The sequence below is a fragment of the Oncorhynchus masou genome, chromosome 3 (assembly GCF_036934945.1).
Source record: "Oncorhynchus masou masou isolate Uvic2021 chromosome 3, UVic_Omas_1.1, whole genome shotgun sequence".
Lineage (NCBI taxonomy): Eukaryota > Metazoa > Chordata > Actinopteri > Salmoniformes > Salmonidae > Oncorhynchus > Oncorhynchus masou.
This window is the reverse complement of record NC_088214.1, coordinates 6,079,958-6,096,607: the sequence shown is the minus strand read 5'-3', so window position 1 is coordinate 6,096,607 and position 16,650 is coordinate 6,079,958. Positions and strand designations below refer to the sequence as shown.

The following is a 16,650-nucleotide window of genomic DNA, read 5'->3' as shown; positions in this document are numbered from 1 at the left end:
GTACTGAGTATGGACCCGGTCACTAGAACAGTACTGAGTGTGGGCCCGGTCACTAGAACAGTACTGAGTGTGGATCCGGTCACTAGAACAGTACTGAGTATACTAGAACAGTACTGAGTATGGACCCGGTCACTAGAACAGTACTGAGTGTGGACCCGGTCACTAGAACAGTACTGAGTGTGGAGTCACTAGAACAGTACTGAGTATGGACCCGGTCACTAGAACAGTACTGAGTATGGACCCGGTCACTAGAACAGTACTGAGTGTGGGTCACTAGAACAGTACTGAGTATGGACCCGGTCACTAGAACAGTACTGAGTGTGGACCCGGTCACTAGAACAGTACTGAGTATGGACCCGGTCACTAGAACAGTACCCGGTTACTGAGTGATGGACCCAGTCACTAGAACTGAGTGTGGAGTCACTAGAACAGAGTATGTGGCATGATCAATAGAGAGAAACTCTTCTGTTTTTGAAATCAGAAAGGAATGATAAATGTTTCATTCAAAATATTGATCAAGGACCTTTACTGGACCATTATCAAACAACTTCCCTTCCCTTCCAACTGCATACAAACCTCCATGGAGATATCACAAAATATCTGCCGTCTAGATATCACAAAATGTCTGCCGTCTAGATATCACAAAATGTCTGCCGTCTAGATATCACAAAATGTCTGCCGTCTAGATATCACAAAATGTCTGCCGTCTAGATATCACAAAATGTCTGGCGCTTAGATATCACAAAATGTCTGCCGTCTAGATATCACAAAATGTCTGCCGTCTTATCTTCTCTAAAAATTATGAGATGTTCTGTGGCATTTTTGTCTAAGGGTGTTCCAGCAAAAACACAAGCATTATATCTTTGTTATTTCCATTCGAGGCTTTTATCTAGTACTCTTCAAAAAATAACTTTCTCCAAACACAATCACGATCAGTAATTCACTGACATAATGTCCTCCTAAGCGTTTGCCAATACATTATGTAAGAACTCACTGTTTGATTTTATTGCTGTGGTTTCAGATTACAGGTTACATAATTACAGAATATTCTTAAACTTTAAAGTGCTGAAAGAAATATATAACCTTTTAAATATATAATCCATTATATAATTCACATCCCTGATTAATGTGAACAATAAGTTTATAGACCCTATGGGCCCTGTTCAAAAGTAGTGCACTATTAAGGGTGTCATTTTGTATGAAGACATAGAAAACGAATCAATATGTTAATCTGAAAGTATTCAGAATGACTTTTTCCACATTTTGCTACATTAGAGGCCTTATTCTAAAAATGGATTCAATTGTTCCCCCCCCCCTCATCAATTTACACACAATAACCCATAATGACAAAGCAAAAAGGTTTTTAGATGTTTTTTATTTTTTTTATTTTTTATAAATTAGCAAAACATATCACATTTACATAAGTATTCAAACCCTTTACTCAGTACTTTGTTTTAGCACCTTTGGCAGCGATTACAGCCTTGAGTCTTCTTGGGTATGACGCTACAAGCTTGGCACAAATGTATTTGGAGAGTCTCTCATTCTTCTCTGCAGATCCTCTCAAGTTCTGTCAGTTTGGATGGGGAGCGTTGCTGCACAGCTATTTTCAGGTCTCTCCAGAGATGTTCGATCTGGTTCATGTCCCGGCTCTGAGTAGGCCACTCAAGGACAATCAGAGACTTGTCCCAAAGTCTCTCCTGCATTTTTTTGGCTGTGTGCTTAGGGTCGTTATCCTGCTGGAAGGTGAACCTTCGCCCCAGTCTGAGATCCTGAGCGCTCTTGAGCAGGTTTTCATCAAGGATCTCTCTGTACTTTGCTCCGTTCATCTTACCCTCAATCCTGACTAGTCTCCCAGTCCCTGCCGCTGAAAAACATCCCCACAGCGTGATGCTGCCATCACCATGCTTCACCATAGGGATGGTGCCAGGTTTCCTCCAGACATGCCAAAGTGTTCAATCTTGGTGTCATCAGACCAGAGAATCTTGTTTCTCATGTTCTGAGAGTCTTTAGGTGCATTTTGGGCTGTCATGTGCCTTTTACTGAGGAGTGGCTTCTGTCTGGCCACTCTACCATAAAGGCCTCATTGGTGGAGTGCTGCATCTCTGGATGAACTTTCCAGAAGGACAACCATCTCTGGTTGTCCTTCTGGAAAGTTCATCCATCTCTACTGGGGAACTCTAGAGCTCTGTCAGAGTGACCATCGAATTCTTGGTCACCTCCCTGACCAAGGCCCTTGTCCCCTGATTGGTCAGTTTGGCTGGGTGGCCAGCTCTAGGAAGAGTCTTGGTGGTTCCAACTTCTTCCATTTAATAATGATTGAGGCCACTGTGTTCTAGGGGACCTTTAATGCTGCAGAAATGTTTTCGTACCCTTCCCCAGATCTGTGCATCGACACAATCCTGTCTCGGAGCTCTACGCACAATTCCTTTGAACTCATGGCTTGGTTTTTGCTCTGACATGCATTGTCAATTGTGGGACCTTATATAGACAGGTGTGTGCCTTTCCAAATCATGTCCAAATCAATTGAATTTACCACAGGTGGACTCCAATCAAGTTGTAGAAACATCTCAAGGATGATCAAGGGAAACAGGACGCACCTGAGCTCAATTTCTAGTCTCATAACAAAGGGTCTGAATACTTAGGTAAATAAGGTATTTATGTTTGAATTTTATATTTTATTTGTAAATATCTAACAACCTGTTTTCACTTTGCCATTATTGGGTATTGTGTGTAGATTGCTGAGAAAAAAAAACATTTATTTAATCCCTTTTAGAATAAGGCTGTAATGTAACAAAATGTGGGGGAAAGTCAAGGGGTCTGAATACTTTCCGAATGGCGCTGTATAAGGCCATGAGGTTTACCTGACCTGGGAAATCTCTGGCGTCTGATTCTGTCTGTGTATTTATTTGGAAGTAAATGATGGTTTGAAGAATATTTATCTAGTAGACATAGCAGCTTACCCATTTGTTGAGCAACTGTGCCAAAATGTTTTTTTAATCTAACATACTGACTGCTACATAAATCTAATATCTATTTCAAAGAGTTCCATCATCATTATTTAGTTCCCTCATTTCTAAACACACAATTTAGTTTTCTCCTTCTTGTTTATATTACCCTACATGGATTTAATGGTGTTAACCAGCTGCTTTGCAAATTCCCAGTGGTGGAAAAAGTACTCAATTGTCTTGAGTAAAAGTAGGTTCCCTAATAGAAAATGACTCCATTAAAAGAGAAAGTCACCCAGTGAAATACTACTTGAGAAAAGTCTACAAGTAATATGGTTTTAAAATGTACTTAAGTACAGTCACAGTGGTGGAAAAGGGTACTCAATTATCATACTTGAGTAAAAGTAAATGCTATACATCAAATTCCTTGTATTAAACAAACCATACAGCCCCGTTTTCTTGTTTTTCTTTATTTATGAACAGCAAGGGGCACACTCCAACACTCAATCACTTGCAAAAGCTGGATTTGTGTTTCGAGAATCCGCCAGGTCAGAGGCAGTAAGGATGACAACGCGTTATATTGGTAGTAGAGGTCTTCTCGGGTCCAACCTGAACGGACATGAGGACTATCAAATCTGGACTAGAACCATATCTAAGCGACCCGAGTAACAAAAAAAATTTTTTATCAGCCAAGTTGCTCTTCTGGTTAACGAATAGTTATTTATATGTTGGCTAGTGTAACAGTATAACTTTAGACCGTCCCCTCGCCCATACCCGGGCGCGAACCAGGGATCCACTGCACACAATCAACAACAGTCACCCCTCGAAGCGTCATTACCCATCGCTCCACAAAATCCGGGGCCATTGCAGAGCAAGGGGAACTACTACTTCAAGGTCTCAGAGTAAGTGATGTCACCGATTGAAACGCTATTTAGCGCGCACCGTTAACTAAGCTAGCCGTTTCACATCCGTTACACTAGGGCTTTTATAAGTAAAAAATAAAATATGCTATAGACTATGTAGAGCTGTGGATAGGTCTATTCGGGTCCACCAGTTGTAGTCACAGTACATAGATCCGATTGACAATCAAACAGGACCAGACCCAGCACGAGGGAATTTTTTAGAATTTTGTATCCCAGAACCGCTCTGGTCACTGGTTGGATCTCGTATATTCGGGTTCAGGTGGACCTGTGAAGAGCTCTAATTGATAGGTGTGTGAATTGGACCATATTTCCGTCCTGCCTGAGCATTCAACATGTAACGAGTGCTTTTTGGTGTCATGGAAAATGTATGGAAGTAAAAAAGTACATATTGTCTTCAATAGTGAAGTAAAAGTAAACATTTTCAAAAAATATCAATGGTAAAGTACAAATTCCCCCCCAAAACGACTTAATTGTCGTAATGAAACAGCAGGGAGCAGGTCTCAAACGGAAGATGCGATATCCGCGCTCATAAACCCAGGGTTGTTACACTACTCCCTCCTTTCAAGGGTCGTTACAATACAATAGATGTCCTTTTCCACCACGTATAATGTTTTTCTGACAACGTATTACCCCACTTCTGTCCCAAATAATGTATCTACTTTTTCAGACGTGGTCCGGAATCATCCATCCCAGCGTTTTCAACATCACACCTGAAACCTATGACCCATTCTAGGCCTTCTACTGCTTACAATTATCTCACTATCATAACATTACAGGTGTCGTGCACTATATAGAGAATAGGGTGCCATTTTGGGACACCATTTTTTAAAACATTTTTTTTAATGCTCTACTATTCGATTGATTTTCCCTTTGTACATCTTTACCGCCTTCCTTACCGCGAAAATCGAAAATGATCATACAGTCGTTACTGGTAATGACACGATTGGGCCGCTGGTCTGAAGTGTACGGTAAAGAGAGGAGGAGGAGGTGTGCGCTATTCATACCAACATTACATTACGCACGGGCACACTAGAGTGGAACAGGTGACAAGAACACCAGGTGAGACCACTTTCTCTTCACACGCGAACACTTGCAACAAGTACCATTTTTGTTGGGTAATCGTATACTTCATTATTGCTTAGTTGTGGTATGTTAGTTTCATTATTTTTGGATAGATAGTGGTTTGAAGTTATGGCATTGGAAAAAACGTTGTGGTTGTTGTGTAAGTGTTGCCTAGACAACAGGAGTAATGACTCGTTTTTCTTTTATGAAAGTGGTGTAAATTAAGCAAATTAAGGAGACATTTTGTATATGATACTTGATATGAACACTAAAATACCTAATGCAATTGCAATATGAACATATCTGCAATTATGATGGTTAATGATTAATTGACTATTGAACTGACTTGTGATGGCTTGGTGCACATGTACATAGTAACAGGTCTCTAGGGGAGGGGTGTAGCCTAGTGACACGTCTCTAGGGGAGGGGTGTATTCTAGTAACAGGTTTTTAGGGGAGGAGTGTAGCATAGTTCAACTCTCTTTTTTCTCCTTGCTTGCTCATTATACTTCCTCTGTTACAATTCATAAAGTTTAACCTAAAAAAAGTTTAACCTACATCTGAATACAAATTAACTAAGCAGATGGAGTATTTTACTCCATATTTCACAGTAACACAGAAGACATGGCCTCAGACACCAAGGCCACAGACCCACTGGAGGTACTGAGACAGCAATGTCTGGCCAGGGGAGTGGCTGGCATCAAGGGACTGGCAAGGTAAGAGCAACTAATTAAAATATAAAAAGCAAAACATCAACAACAATTCATTTTTTGTAACTTTACAATAACGCTTTCTTATGGTATTATGATATTCACTCACAAGTGAAAATAGTCTGCATGCAAAAAGGCCAATAATAATTCATAATAACTGATTCATAATTGATTATTACATTTCCATAGATATCCAGAGACAGGTGATTAATCCCTCCACATCCTCCCTCTTCCTCCCCTGTCCATACAGGACGTTCCGCATCATGGACGACGATGGCAGTAGGTCTCTGGACCTGCAGGAGTTTATTAAAGGACTGGCGGACTATGGTGTGGTGGTGAGCAGAGAGGAGGCCCGGCAGATCTTCACACTGTGTGACAAGGACGGCAGTGGCAGCATCAACTTCAACGAGTTTCTGGAGAATCTGAGGGTATAATTACAGAGTAGTGACACTAAAAACGAATTGATTATGCACATTTATTGATTATGGACAGTGTAGAATAATGGTTCTCTCATAATAATAGTATTTGAACAAGCCAAAGTACATCTAATATTTGCATGATAAAGGTGCAGTGATGTATATTGCTGTTTTCATGTGTTTGTGTTTCCTTCAGCCTCCCATGTCCAGTGCCAGGATCTCTGTGATCGGCCAGGCCTTTAAGAAGTTAGACCGGACAGGGGACGGGGTGGTGACTGTGGAGGACCTGAGGGGGGTCTACAACTGCTCACAACACCCCAAATATAAGAGTGGGGAGTGGACAGAGGAACAGGTCTTCCTAACTTTCCTCAGCAGCTTTGATTCCCCCAACGACAAAGACGGCAAGGTAATAAATACATTTGTCCGTTTACTGGAATGACGAATCCGCTAGCCTGGGTACCAATCTATTTGTGCTAACATTCCACACTCCTTGCCACTCCTTGTCATGCCAAACAGTCTGGCCTTTCTCCAATCTTCAAATGTGAACATTCTGTCAACAATCAGCTCCAAGAGAACTGAGGAGAACAGACAATGTCATATCTGAGGCACGGAGTACAAGGAGTGGAATGTTATCACAAAACCGGTCTGGGCCCAGTTTCATAAAACATCTTAAGTTAATCCCCCCCTTATCTTTTCACTTAAAGTTTCCTTAACTTTATTAAGTCAGATGCACAAAACATTTTAAGGTTAATTTCTCCCTTAAATGAAGTGGAAAAAGTTAAGGGTGCCCATGAGGTCTATAAGAGTATTTTGAAGATAAATACACAACGCAGATTTTGAGAGGACGAGAGTACTAAACTAAATATAGTACTAATGGTCAATAGGGAATTGTAAATAGGAGTTGGGTCTCAGTTCAACAGCTGTTTAGAATCTGTGGAATGTCAATCCTGAACTCAGAGCTACGTGTGCTATGTTCTGTACATTAAGTCGGGGGCAGGATACTTGTTATTTGGCCATTGGCCAAGTTGTACTGCAAGGACTTCTGATTGGTCAACCCCAGGCTAGGGAGTGGGGTTATAAATGGCATCCTGTTCCTTTTGATTTGGGGGAAAAGCTGAGGACAGGGGAGACTGAACATCTGAACATCTACCTCCCAGCATAATATCTTGATTTGTCCTTCTCAAATAAACCTATTTTTCTCCCCCTGATTTGCTTTGGAGTTTGTTACTGAAGAATAACACCAATAGCTACCTACTCTCAAAGTTAGCTTGACATGCTAGCTGACCAGCTAGCTACCTACTCTCTAAGTTAGCTTGACATGCTAAAAAGTAATAGCAACAAGTTGAGAGCAAAAAAAGTAACTAAAATAAATATGTGTTATTATGTTCTAAATAAATGTGTTTGTCCTGGCTTGGAACAGTGAATCAAGTAATCTCCGCGGTAACCAGAGGCTCTGCCTTACCTGCCTTCAAACTACCCATAAAACCCTTAAATTATGACCTTATGTTTCCATTGGCTCTGTTCAACCCCCTTAAACGATTCCCTTAGGTAAAGGGAAATTATTCCTAAAGGGAGACACTTAAGATGTTTTATGCAAACAGGCCCTGTATTTCAGGCTAATGAATTGTAGCTGATATTACATTAAACAAACAAAAAAAAAAGGTTTAAAAATATATATATATATAAAATTATACACAACTTTTTATGTACACAAGGAAGGAGCAGATATTCTTGGCTGGTTTTGTATATTTTGTAAATGAGTTGTCTTGTCCTTCTCCTTTAGGTAACTCAGGAGGAGTTCATGAACTACTACAGTGGAGTGAGTGCCTCTATTGACAGCGACGGATACTTTGTTACGATGATGCAGAATGCCTGGAAGCTGTAGGCACCGCTGGCTATCTACATCTATGTGTATTCTACTAACATATTTGGCTAATCATAAAAAGGCACCTTTGCATTCATGTAGAACTTATGTATGTGTACATGTGAGAAAATAGAAAAAATGCTAGTTTATAGTTTTTCAATGGAACAGAATAGCTTTAAATGGACAGATAGAGCCGATTTCTACTGAATGATTTATATATATTACACATATTAATCACGTTCCTTTGTGCCATATTGCTTTGTCTTGTTAAGATCCCTCTTATGGTTTAAGCTACATCGTAATAATGCAAATGTTTGCCAAATAGAATACCTTTCTCGTAGCACAATGAGTGTTCCTTTAAATGCCTTATCTACCTGCACATAAACTCACAGATCGGGACCACCGTGTGCTGAAGCTAGTAGCGAGGTCCATACAGAAATGGTTTCTCGAGATCGGGTTGGAAGAATTTGACTGGCCTTCAGCTATTTGTTAGTCAGCTTGTCTATAATTAGATATAATGAGAAATGAGAAGCTATGTTTCATGGGAAGACTAAATAAACTCTTGCTCACCAGAATAATGTAATAAATCGATATAATGGATGCTTCAACGTAGTTGACATCGGTAGCACAATGAGTGTTTCTTTAAATGCCTTATCTACCTGCACAAGTACAGTATATGTGGATCCAAGTTATGTGCTAGGCTAATAACCATAGCTACTATGCATAGCAAAAGCAATAGACGGAGAATCCCCACACTCTTTTGTAATCGAGTGCATTCAACTCAGAGGTCCAAAACCGCCTAAGCGTGAAATTGAATTATGATTGCATATGCACTGTTATAATTTGTTATTATGGTTTAAAAGCCCAAGGTCGTCATTGCTAGTTTTCTGCGCTTTAATTAACTGTGGACAATTAGGCGATATGTCAAGTTTGCAATTCAGGGAGCTGTCAATGGCACTGAAATGTAATTGACAATCAGCCCGGCGTTTGCCTGTAGTGCCGGCAGAGGGAGCAACAGGGCAACGTTTATTATTTAATTCCAATAGGCCTACAGGTATAATAGCATGCGCATGCGCATTCCCACATGTACCTGTAAATAGTTCTGAGAAAGTAGATTTCATATCTACCGGTGCGTGAAAAAATTGATTCAGGATTAAACACATTTTTGCAAACACGTTTTTGCATTCTGTTTTCTATTTTTGCAGGCTCTGTGTAAAATGTCGTGCAGTGAAATTAAACATATTTCCTGTTGCCTCACAAATTGTTTCAGATGACTCAATTGAGAGGTTAAAAAAGGTATTGCTTCCCAAATCCTGATAACTTTTGAATGTGAGATGACATGGGCCAGCCGTAGCCTAATCCCCTGGTCATGCGTCGCTCCCATCCTGCCCGGGCCAGCCGCTCAGCAGCTCAAGGGCAAACGGAGGTTTTAGGACCTTCCACTCTCAGCGCAACGGCTCAGGAACACGCATGAATTACAACCGTGCGCTTTTTGTGGCTATTTGAAGTTTTATCAGGACTGACATTTTGTAGTAATCAAATGGAAAGGAAGGGTGTTTTGGGTGAGTCCGTAGGCGGGCTTTGACCCTGTAGCACCGAATGAAGTGCGGTTCAAAATGCCTAACATCAGGGGATTTGACAACTGGCATTCATCCGGGAGTCACTTTTAAACGATAACCTCTGGATTCGGCCTCGCAACATAACAGGCGCCATTTTCAGTCTCTGTAACGTGTAATTGAAGTAATTTATCGATTTAATAATCAGGATCTTTCTGGAGACAAATGAAACATGGATTCTACTTGGGTTTTCTGGCCATTCTGTTCTCTAAAAACTGAAAAACGAAACTCTGGAAGCTATGCTACAGAACACGGAGTTTCACACGTAAGTATTCATTCTTTATTCATGCTTTATCATGTATTTTTGCAGGCCTATACAGTTTAATTTTGTAGGTGCTATTTGACCAATATTGAAAAATCATAGTGTTTAATGAATGCAGGGGCCTGCTTTACAATTAAGCATAGAACGAGTGCATTTTGATGGAAATTGGACTGGGCCTAACAATGTTTTCGCTCATAATTTTCAAAACCACCAAAAAAATATTGATTTGACAAAAGCCACAAACTTCTTTAACATGAAAAAGAAGGTTCACATTCTCAATGAAATGTAGGGTACATTCTCAATGAAATGTAGGGTACATTCTCAATGAAATGTAGGGTACATTCTCAATGAAATGTAGAGTATTGATTTGACAACTTGAAAAAGAAGGTAGGCTAATAAGCGACAAAGACAACGCAATGAAAAAGTGCACTTGAAATCAATGTAGGCCTAATTTAACCATTCAAAAATTTACATTTTCACTTCTGTTGGTAAAAGCTCAAATTTATAGATTTGCTCTGTACAAAATCATCTGTCAATTTCATTGAGAATGTGCCCCTACATTTCATTGAGAATGTGCCCTACATTTCATTGAGAATGTGCCCTACATTTCATTGAGAATGTGCCCTACATTTCATTGAGAATGTGCCCTACATTTCATTGAGAAGATGTTCCCTACATTTCATTGAGAATGTGCCCCACATTTCATTGAGAATGTGCCCTACATTTCATTGAGAATGTTACATTTCCTACATTTCATTGAGAATGTGCCCTACATTTCATTGAGAATGTGCCCCACATTTCATTGAGAATGTGCCCTACATTTTCATTGCAGTCATCAAATAAAAAGCTAATTATCTGTGTCAGAGAATGTTGTTTTTATACTTCAGTCACAATTGATCAAGTCAAACCATTGCATGTATCCCAGCCCAAGAAAAACTAACTGTAGAGCATTTTTAAATGGTAAATGGGGAGAGTTTGTTGCGTAAATATATCCAAACATCAATCTTCCATGCAGGCTAATTGCTTTTCTAGAACATGTACAGGCTGAATTAAAAAGGCAACCTTTTAGGAATTAGCAGAGTCACCTCCTTTACCTGTTTCTATAACATCCCTCTATACAACATCCTGATTGGGGCGACGGGTAGCCTAGTGGTTAGAGTGTTAAGCCAGTAACTGAAAGGTTGCTAGATCAAATACCTGAGCTCACATGGTAAAAATCTGTCATTGTAAATAAGAATCTGTTCTTTTAACTGACTTGCCTATTTAAATAAAGATAAAACAAAAACAAAACAACAACAACATTAAAATAAATGCATTGAGATACATTTTGTCATGTAGTGTATGTGGACACCTGCTTGTCAAAAATGTTATTCCAATATTATGGGCATTAATATGGAGTTGGTTCCCTCTTTTCTGCTATAACAGCCTCCACTCTTCTGGGAAGGCTTTCCACTAGATGTTGGAACATTGCTGCTATAACAGCCTCCACTCTTCTGGGGAAGGCTTTCCACTAGATGTTGGAACAATGCTGCTATAACAGCCTCCACTCTTCTGGGAAGGCTTTCCACTAGATGTTGGAACATTGCTGCTATAACAGCCTACACTCTTCTGGGAAGGCTTTCCACTAGATGTTGGAACATTGCTGCTATAACAGCCTCCTCTCTTCTGGGAAGGCTTTCCACTAGATGTTGGAACATTGCTGCTATAACAGCCTCCACTCTTCTGTGAAGGCTTTCCATTAGATGTTGGAACATTGCTGCTATAACAGCCTACACTCTTCTGTGAAGGCTTTCCATTAGATGTTGGAACATACCGGGTGGACTTGCTTCCATTCAGCCACAAGAGCATTAGTGAGGTCGGGCACTGATGCTGGGCGATTAGGGGCGGTTCGCAGTCGGTGTTCCAATTAATCCCAAAGGCGTTCGACGGGGATGAGGTCCCTCTGTGCAGGCCAGTTAAGTTCTTACAAACCGATCTTGACAAACCATTTCTGTATGGACCTCGCTTTGTGCACTGGGGCGTTGTCATGCTGAAACAGGAAAGGGCCCGACCCCAAACTGTTGCCACAAAGTTGGAAGCACAGAATCACCTAGAATGCCATTGTATGCTGTTAAGATTTCCCTTTACTGGAACCAAGGAGCCTGAATCATGAAAAACAGCCCCAGACCATTATTCCTCCTCCACCAAACTTTACAGATGGCACTATGCATTCGGGCAGGTAGTGTATTCCTGGTACCCTCCAAACCCATATTCGTCCGTCGGACTGCCAGATGATGAAGCGTGATTCATCACCTCAGAGAACACATTTCCACTGCTCCAGTGTCCAATGGCGGCGAGCTTTACACCACACCAGCCGAAGCTTGGCATTGCTCATGTTGATCCTCTGCTTGTGTGTGGCTGCTCGGCCACGGAAACACTGCCTTCCATTCTACTAGCAAATGTGCAATCTTTGGAAAATAAAATCGATGACCTATGCGGAAGATTAAACTACCAACGGGACATTAAAACATGTAACATCTTATGCTTCACAGAGTCGTGGCTGAACAACGACACTATCAACATACAGCTGGCTGGTTATACGCTGTATCCGCAGGACAGAGCAGCGGTGTCTGGTAAGACAAGGGGCGGCAGACTATGTATTTTTGTAAATAACAGCTGGTGCACGATATCTAAGGAAGTCTCAAGGTTTTGCTCGCCTGAGGCAGAGTTTCTCATAATAAGCTGTAACCACACTTTCTACCTAGAGAGTTTTCATCTGTTTTTTTTTCGTAGCTGTCTACATTCCACCACAGATTGATACTGGCACTAAAACCGCACTCAATGAGCTGTATACCGCCATAAGCAAACAGGAAAACGCTCACCCAGACGCGGCGCTCCTAGTGGCCGGGGACTTTAATGCAGGAAAACTTAAATCCGTCTTTCCAAATTTCTATCAGCATGTTAAATGTGCAACCAGAGGGAAAAAACTCAGGACCAACTTTACTCCGCACACAGAGATGCGAACAAAGCTCTCCCTCGCCCTCCATTTGGCAAATCAGACCATAATTCTATCCTCCTGATTCATGCTTACAAGCAAAAATTAAAGCAGGAAGCACTAGTGACTAGATCAATAAAAGAAGTGGTCAGAGGAAGCAGATGCTAAGCCACAGGACTGTTTTGCTAGCACAGACTGGAATATGCTCCGGGATTCCTCCGATGGCATTGAGGAGTACACTTCATCAGTCATTGGCTTCATCAATAAGTGCATCGATGACGTCGTCCCCACAGTGACCATACGTACATACCCCAACCAGAAGCCAGGCACCATCCGCACTGAGCTAAAAGCTAGAGCTGCCACTTTCAAGGAGCGGGACTCTAACCTGGAAGCTTATAATATATCCCGCTATGCCCTCCGACGAACCATTAAACAGGCAAAGCATCAATACAGGACTAAGATCGAATCGTACTACACCGGCTCGGACTCTCATCGGATGTGGCAGGGCTTGCAAACCATTACAGACTACAAAGGGAAGCACAGCTGAGAGCTGCCCAGTGACACAGGCCTACCAGATGAGCTAAACTACTTTTATGCTCGCTTTGAGGCAGATAACACTGAAACATGCATGAGAGCACCAGCTGTTCCGGAAGACTGTGTGATCACGCTCTCTGCAGCCGATGTGAGTAAGACCTTTAAACAGCTCAACATTCACAAGGCCGCAGGGCCAGACGGATTACCAGAACGTGTACTTACATGCGCTGACCAACTGGCAAGTGACTTCACTGACATTTTCAACCTCTCCCTGTCCGAGTCTGTAATACCAACATGTTTTAAGCAGACCACCATAGTCCCTGTGCCCATCAACACTAAGGAAACCTGCCTAAATGATTACCGACCCGTGGCACTCACGTCTGTAGCTATGAAGTGCTTTGAAAGGCTGGTCAAGGCTCACATCAACACCATTATCCCAGAAACCCTAGACCCAATCCAATTTGCATATGCCCCAACAGATCTACAGATGATGCAATCTCTATTGCACTCCACACTGCCCTTTCCCATCTGGACAAAAGGAACACCTATGTGAGAATGCTATTCATTGACTGCAGCTCAGCGTTCAACACCATAGTGCCCTCAAAGCTCATCAATAAGCTAAGGACCCTGGGACTAAACACCTCCCTCTGCAACTGGATCCTAGACTTCCTGACGGGCCGCCCCCAGGTGCTGAGGGTAGGTAACAACACATCCGCCATGCTGATCCTCAACACAGGGGCCCCTCAGGGGCCTCTCTGTCTTCTTCTGTACTCCCTGTTCACTCATGACTCAGACACGACTCCAACACCATCATTAAGTTTGCCGATGACACAACAGTGGTAGGCCTGTTCACAGACAATGACGAGACAGAATATAGGGGTCAGAGACCTGTCCATGTGGTGCAAGGTCAACAGCCTCTCCCTCAACGTGATCAAGACAAATGAGATGATTGTGGAATACATGAAAAAGAGGGCCGAGCACGCCCCCATTCTCATCGACAGGGCTGTAGTGGAGCAGGTTGGGAGCTTCAAGTTCCTTTGTGTTCACATCACCAACAAACTAACATGGTCCAAGCACACCAAGACAGTCGTGAAGAGGGCACGACAAAATCTATTCCCCCTCAGGAGACTGAAGAGATTGGGCATGGGTCCTCAGATCCTCAAAATGTTCTACAGCTGCACCATCCTGACTGGTTACATCACTGCCTGGTATGGCAACTGCTCGGCCTCCGACCACAATGCATTACAGAGGGTCGTGCGTACGGCCCAGTACATCACTGTGGCCAAGCTTCCTGCCATCCAGGACCTCTATACCAGGCAGTGTCAGAGGAAGGCCCTAAAAATGGTCAAAGACTCCAGCCAACCTAGTCATAGACCCAAACCCTCCCCTAACCCGGACAACGCTGCGCCAATTGTGTGCTGCCCCATTGGTCTCCCGGTCACGGCCGGCTGCGACAGAGCCTGGACTCGAACCCAGAACAGCTTCGACTCCCCCAAGCCATAAGATTCCTGAACATCAAATCAAGTCTGGCGAACCAGACTATTTTCATTGTCCACCCCCCCTTTAATACCACTAATACTCTCTATTGTTGTCATCTATGCATAGTCACTTTGATAACTCTTTAATAACTCTACCTACATGTACATATTACCTCAATTACCTCGACTAACCAGTGCCCCCGCACATAATCTCACTATGGTTATTTTACTGCTGCTCTTTAATTACTTTTTCATATATTTTTTTAACTGCATTGTTGGTTAGGAGCTCGTAAGGAAGCCTTTCACTGTAAGGTCTACCTGTTGTATTCAGCATTTCACTGTAAGGTTATACCTGTTGTATTCGGCACATGTGACTAATACAATTTGATTTGATTTGAAACCCATTTCATGAGGCTCACAACGAACAGTTATTGTGCTGACCTTGCTTCCAGAGGCAGTTTGGAACTCTACAGTGAGTGTTGCAACCGAGGACAGACGTTTTCTTTACGCTCTTCATCACTCAGCAGTCCTGTTCTGTGAGCTTTTGTGGCCTACCACTTTGCAGCTGAGCCATTTTTACTCCTAAACGTTTCCACTTCACAATAACAACACTGACAGTTGACCTGGACCTCGACTGTGCCACATTGAAAGCCACTGAGCTTTTCAGTAAGGGCCATTCTACTGCCAGTGTTTGTCTATGGAGATTGCATGGCTGTATGCTCAAATTTTATATACCTGTCAGCAACAGGTGTGGCTGAAATGGTCAAATCCACTAATTTGAAGGGGTGTCAACACAATTCTGTATATACAACGTATCTCCCATAACAATGTTTTATCTACAATAATGCTCAGTCATTCCAGAAATTCTCATTAGTTTCATACCTTTTCCATTTCCCTCAGTCAGAATGAATATTGTCCATTAGCCGATGTTGTGGTATTACTGTGTTGAAATCATTATTGCCGTGTCGTGTATTAAGTGATTCAGTATTGTCTACAGTCGTCATAGCAAAAGGTTTTCAGGATAGGAATAATTATGTCACTCAGGAGATGCGAGGTGTTATATACCTGGTACCTGGTTTAGTCATCTGACAGTCCCACCCACATATAGTGACCAATCACCACGTCATAGACATCAGCTGACCACGTATAGTGTGCTCTTTCCATGACATAGACTGACCAGGTGGATCCAGGTGAAAACTACACTCCCTTATTAATGTCACCTGTTAAATCCATTTCAATCAGTGTAGATGAAGGGGAGGAGACGGGTTAAAGAAGGATTTTTAAACCTTGAGACAATTGAGATATGGATTGTGTCTGTGTGCCATTGAGGGTGAATGAACAAGACAAAATATTTAAGTGCCTCTGAACAGGTTTTGGTAGTAGGTGCCAGGCACACCTGTTTGGTTGTGTCAAGAACTGCAACGCTGCTGGGTTTTTCAGTTTCCAGTGTGTATCAGCTCAATATTACGAAGGTGTTCCTAATGTTTTGTACACTCAGTGTATACTGTACAATCGCAACATCATAGACATCAGCTGACCTGCATAGACTTTATACTGTAGTGTGACAGACACCATGGTTGCCATGCCGGAAAACCTGTATTCACACAGTTCAGAGACGGGGGGGGATCTGATCCTAGATCAGCACTCTTACTCTGAGTCACTTTGTTAATAAAGGGCCCTGGCCTCTGTCAGTGGTTGAAGTGGGAAGTTGCTGTGAGTTGCTATGGAGACCTGAAATCTCTATAATCCTTAGTAAACACAGACTCTAAAATTAGTAAAAAATATAAGTAAATTGAGGTGTCTCTTCACATCATCCCACTGATAGGGATGCATGACATTATTTTAGTTTTACACCAACTGAAGAATT

At 42.0% G+C, this 16,650-nt stretch overlaps 1 protein-coding gene across 3 annotated transcripts; it reads left to right on the top strand.

The window, feature by feature from the left end:
* Positions 1-4,864: 4,864 nt before the first annotated feature.
* capsla (calcyphosine-like a) lies at positions 4,865-9,095 on the top strand. Of its 3 annotated transcripts, none has more exons than XM_064927138.1 (5): positions 4,865-4,927; positions 5,541-5,645; positions 5,890-6,067; positions 6,252-6,461; positions 7,839-9,095. In XM_064927138.1, exons 2-5 carry the CDS (start codon positions 5,554-5,556, stop codon positions 7,938-7,940), a joined length of 582 nt encoding a protein of 193 aa, XP_064783210.1. In that variant the 5' UTR covers positions 4,865-4,927; positions 5,541-5,553; the 3' UTR covers positions 7,941-9,095. The 3 variants fall into 3 exon arrangements, with proteins under 3 accessions (XP_064783210.1, XP_064783219.1, XP_064783228.1); XM_064927147.1 differs by lacking the exon at positions 4,865-4,927 and adding an exon at positions 4,932-4,983; XM_064927156.1 differs by lacking the exon at positions 4,865-4,927 and adding an exon at positions 5,027-5,090.
* Positions 9,096-16,650: the final 7,555 nt, after the last annotated feature.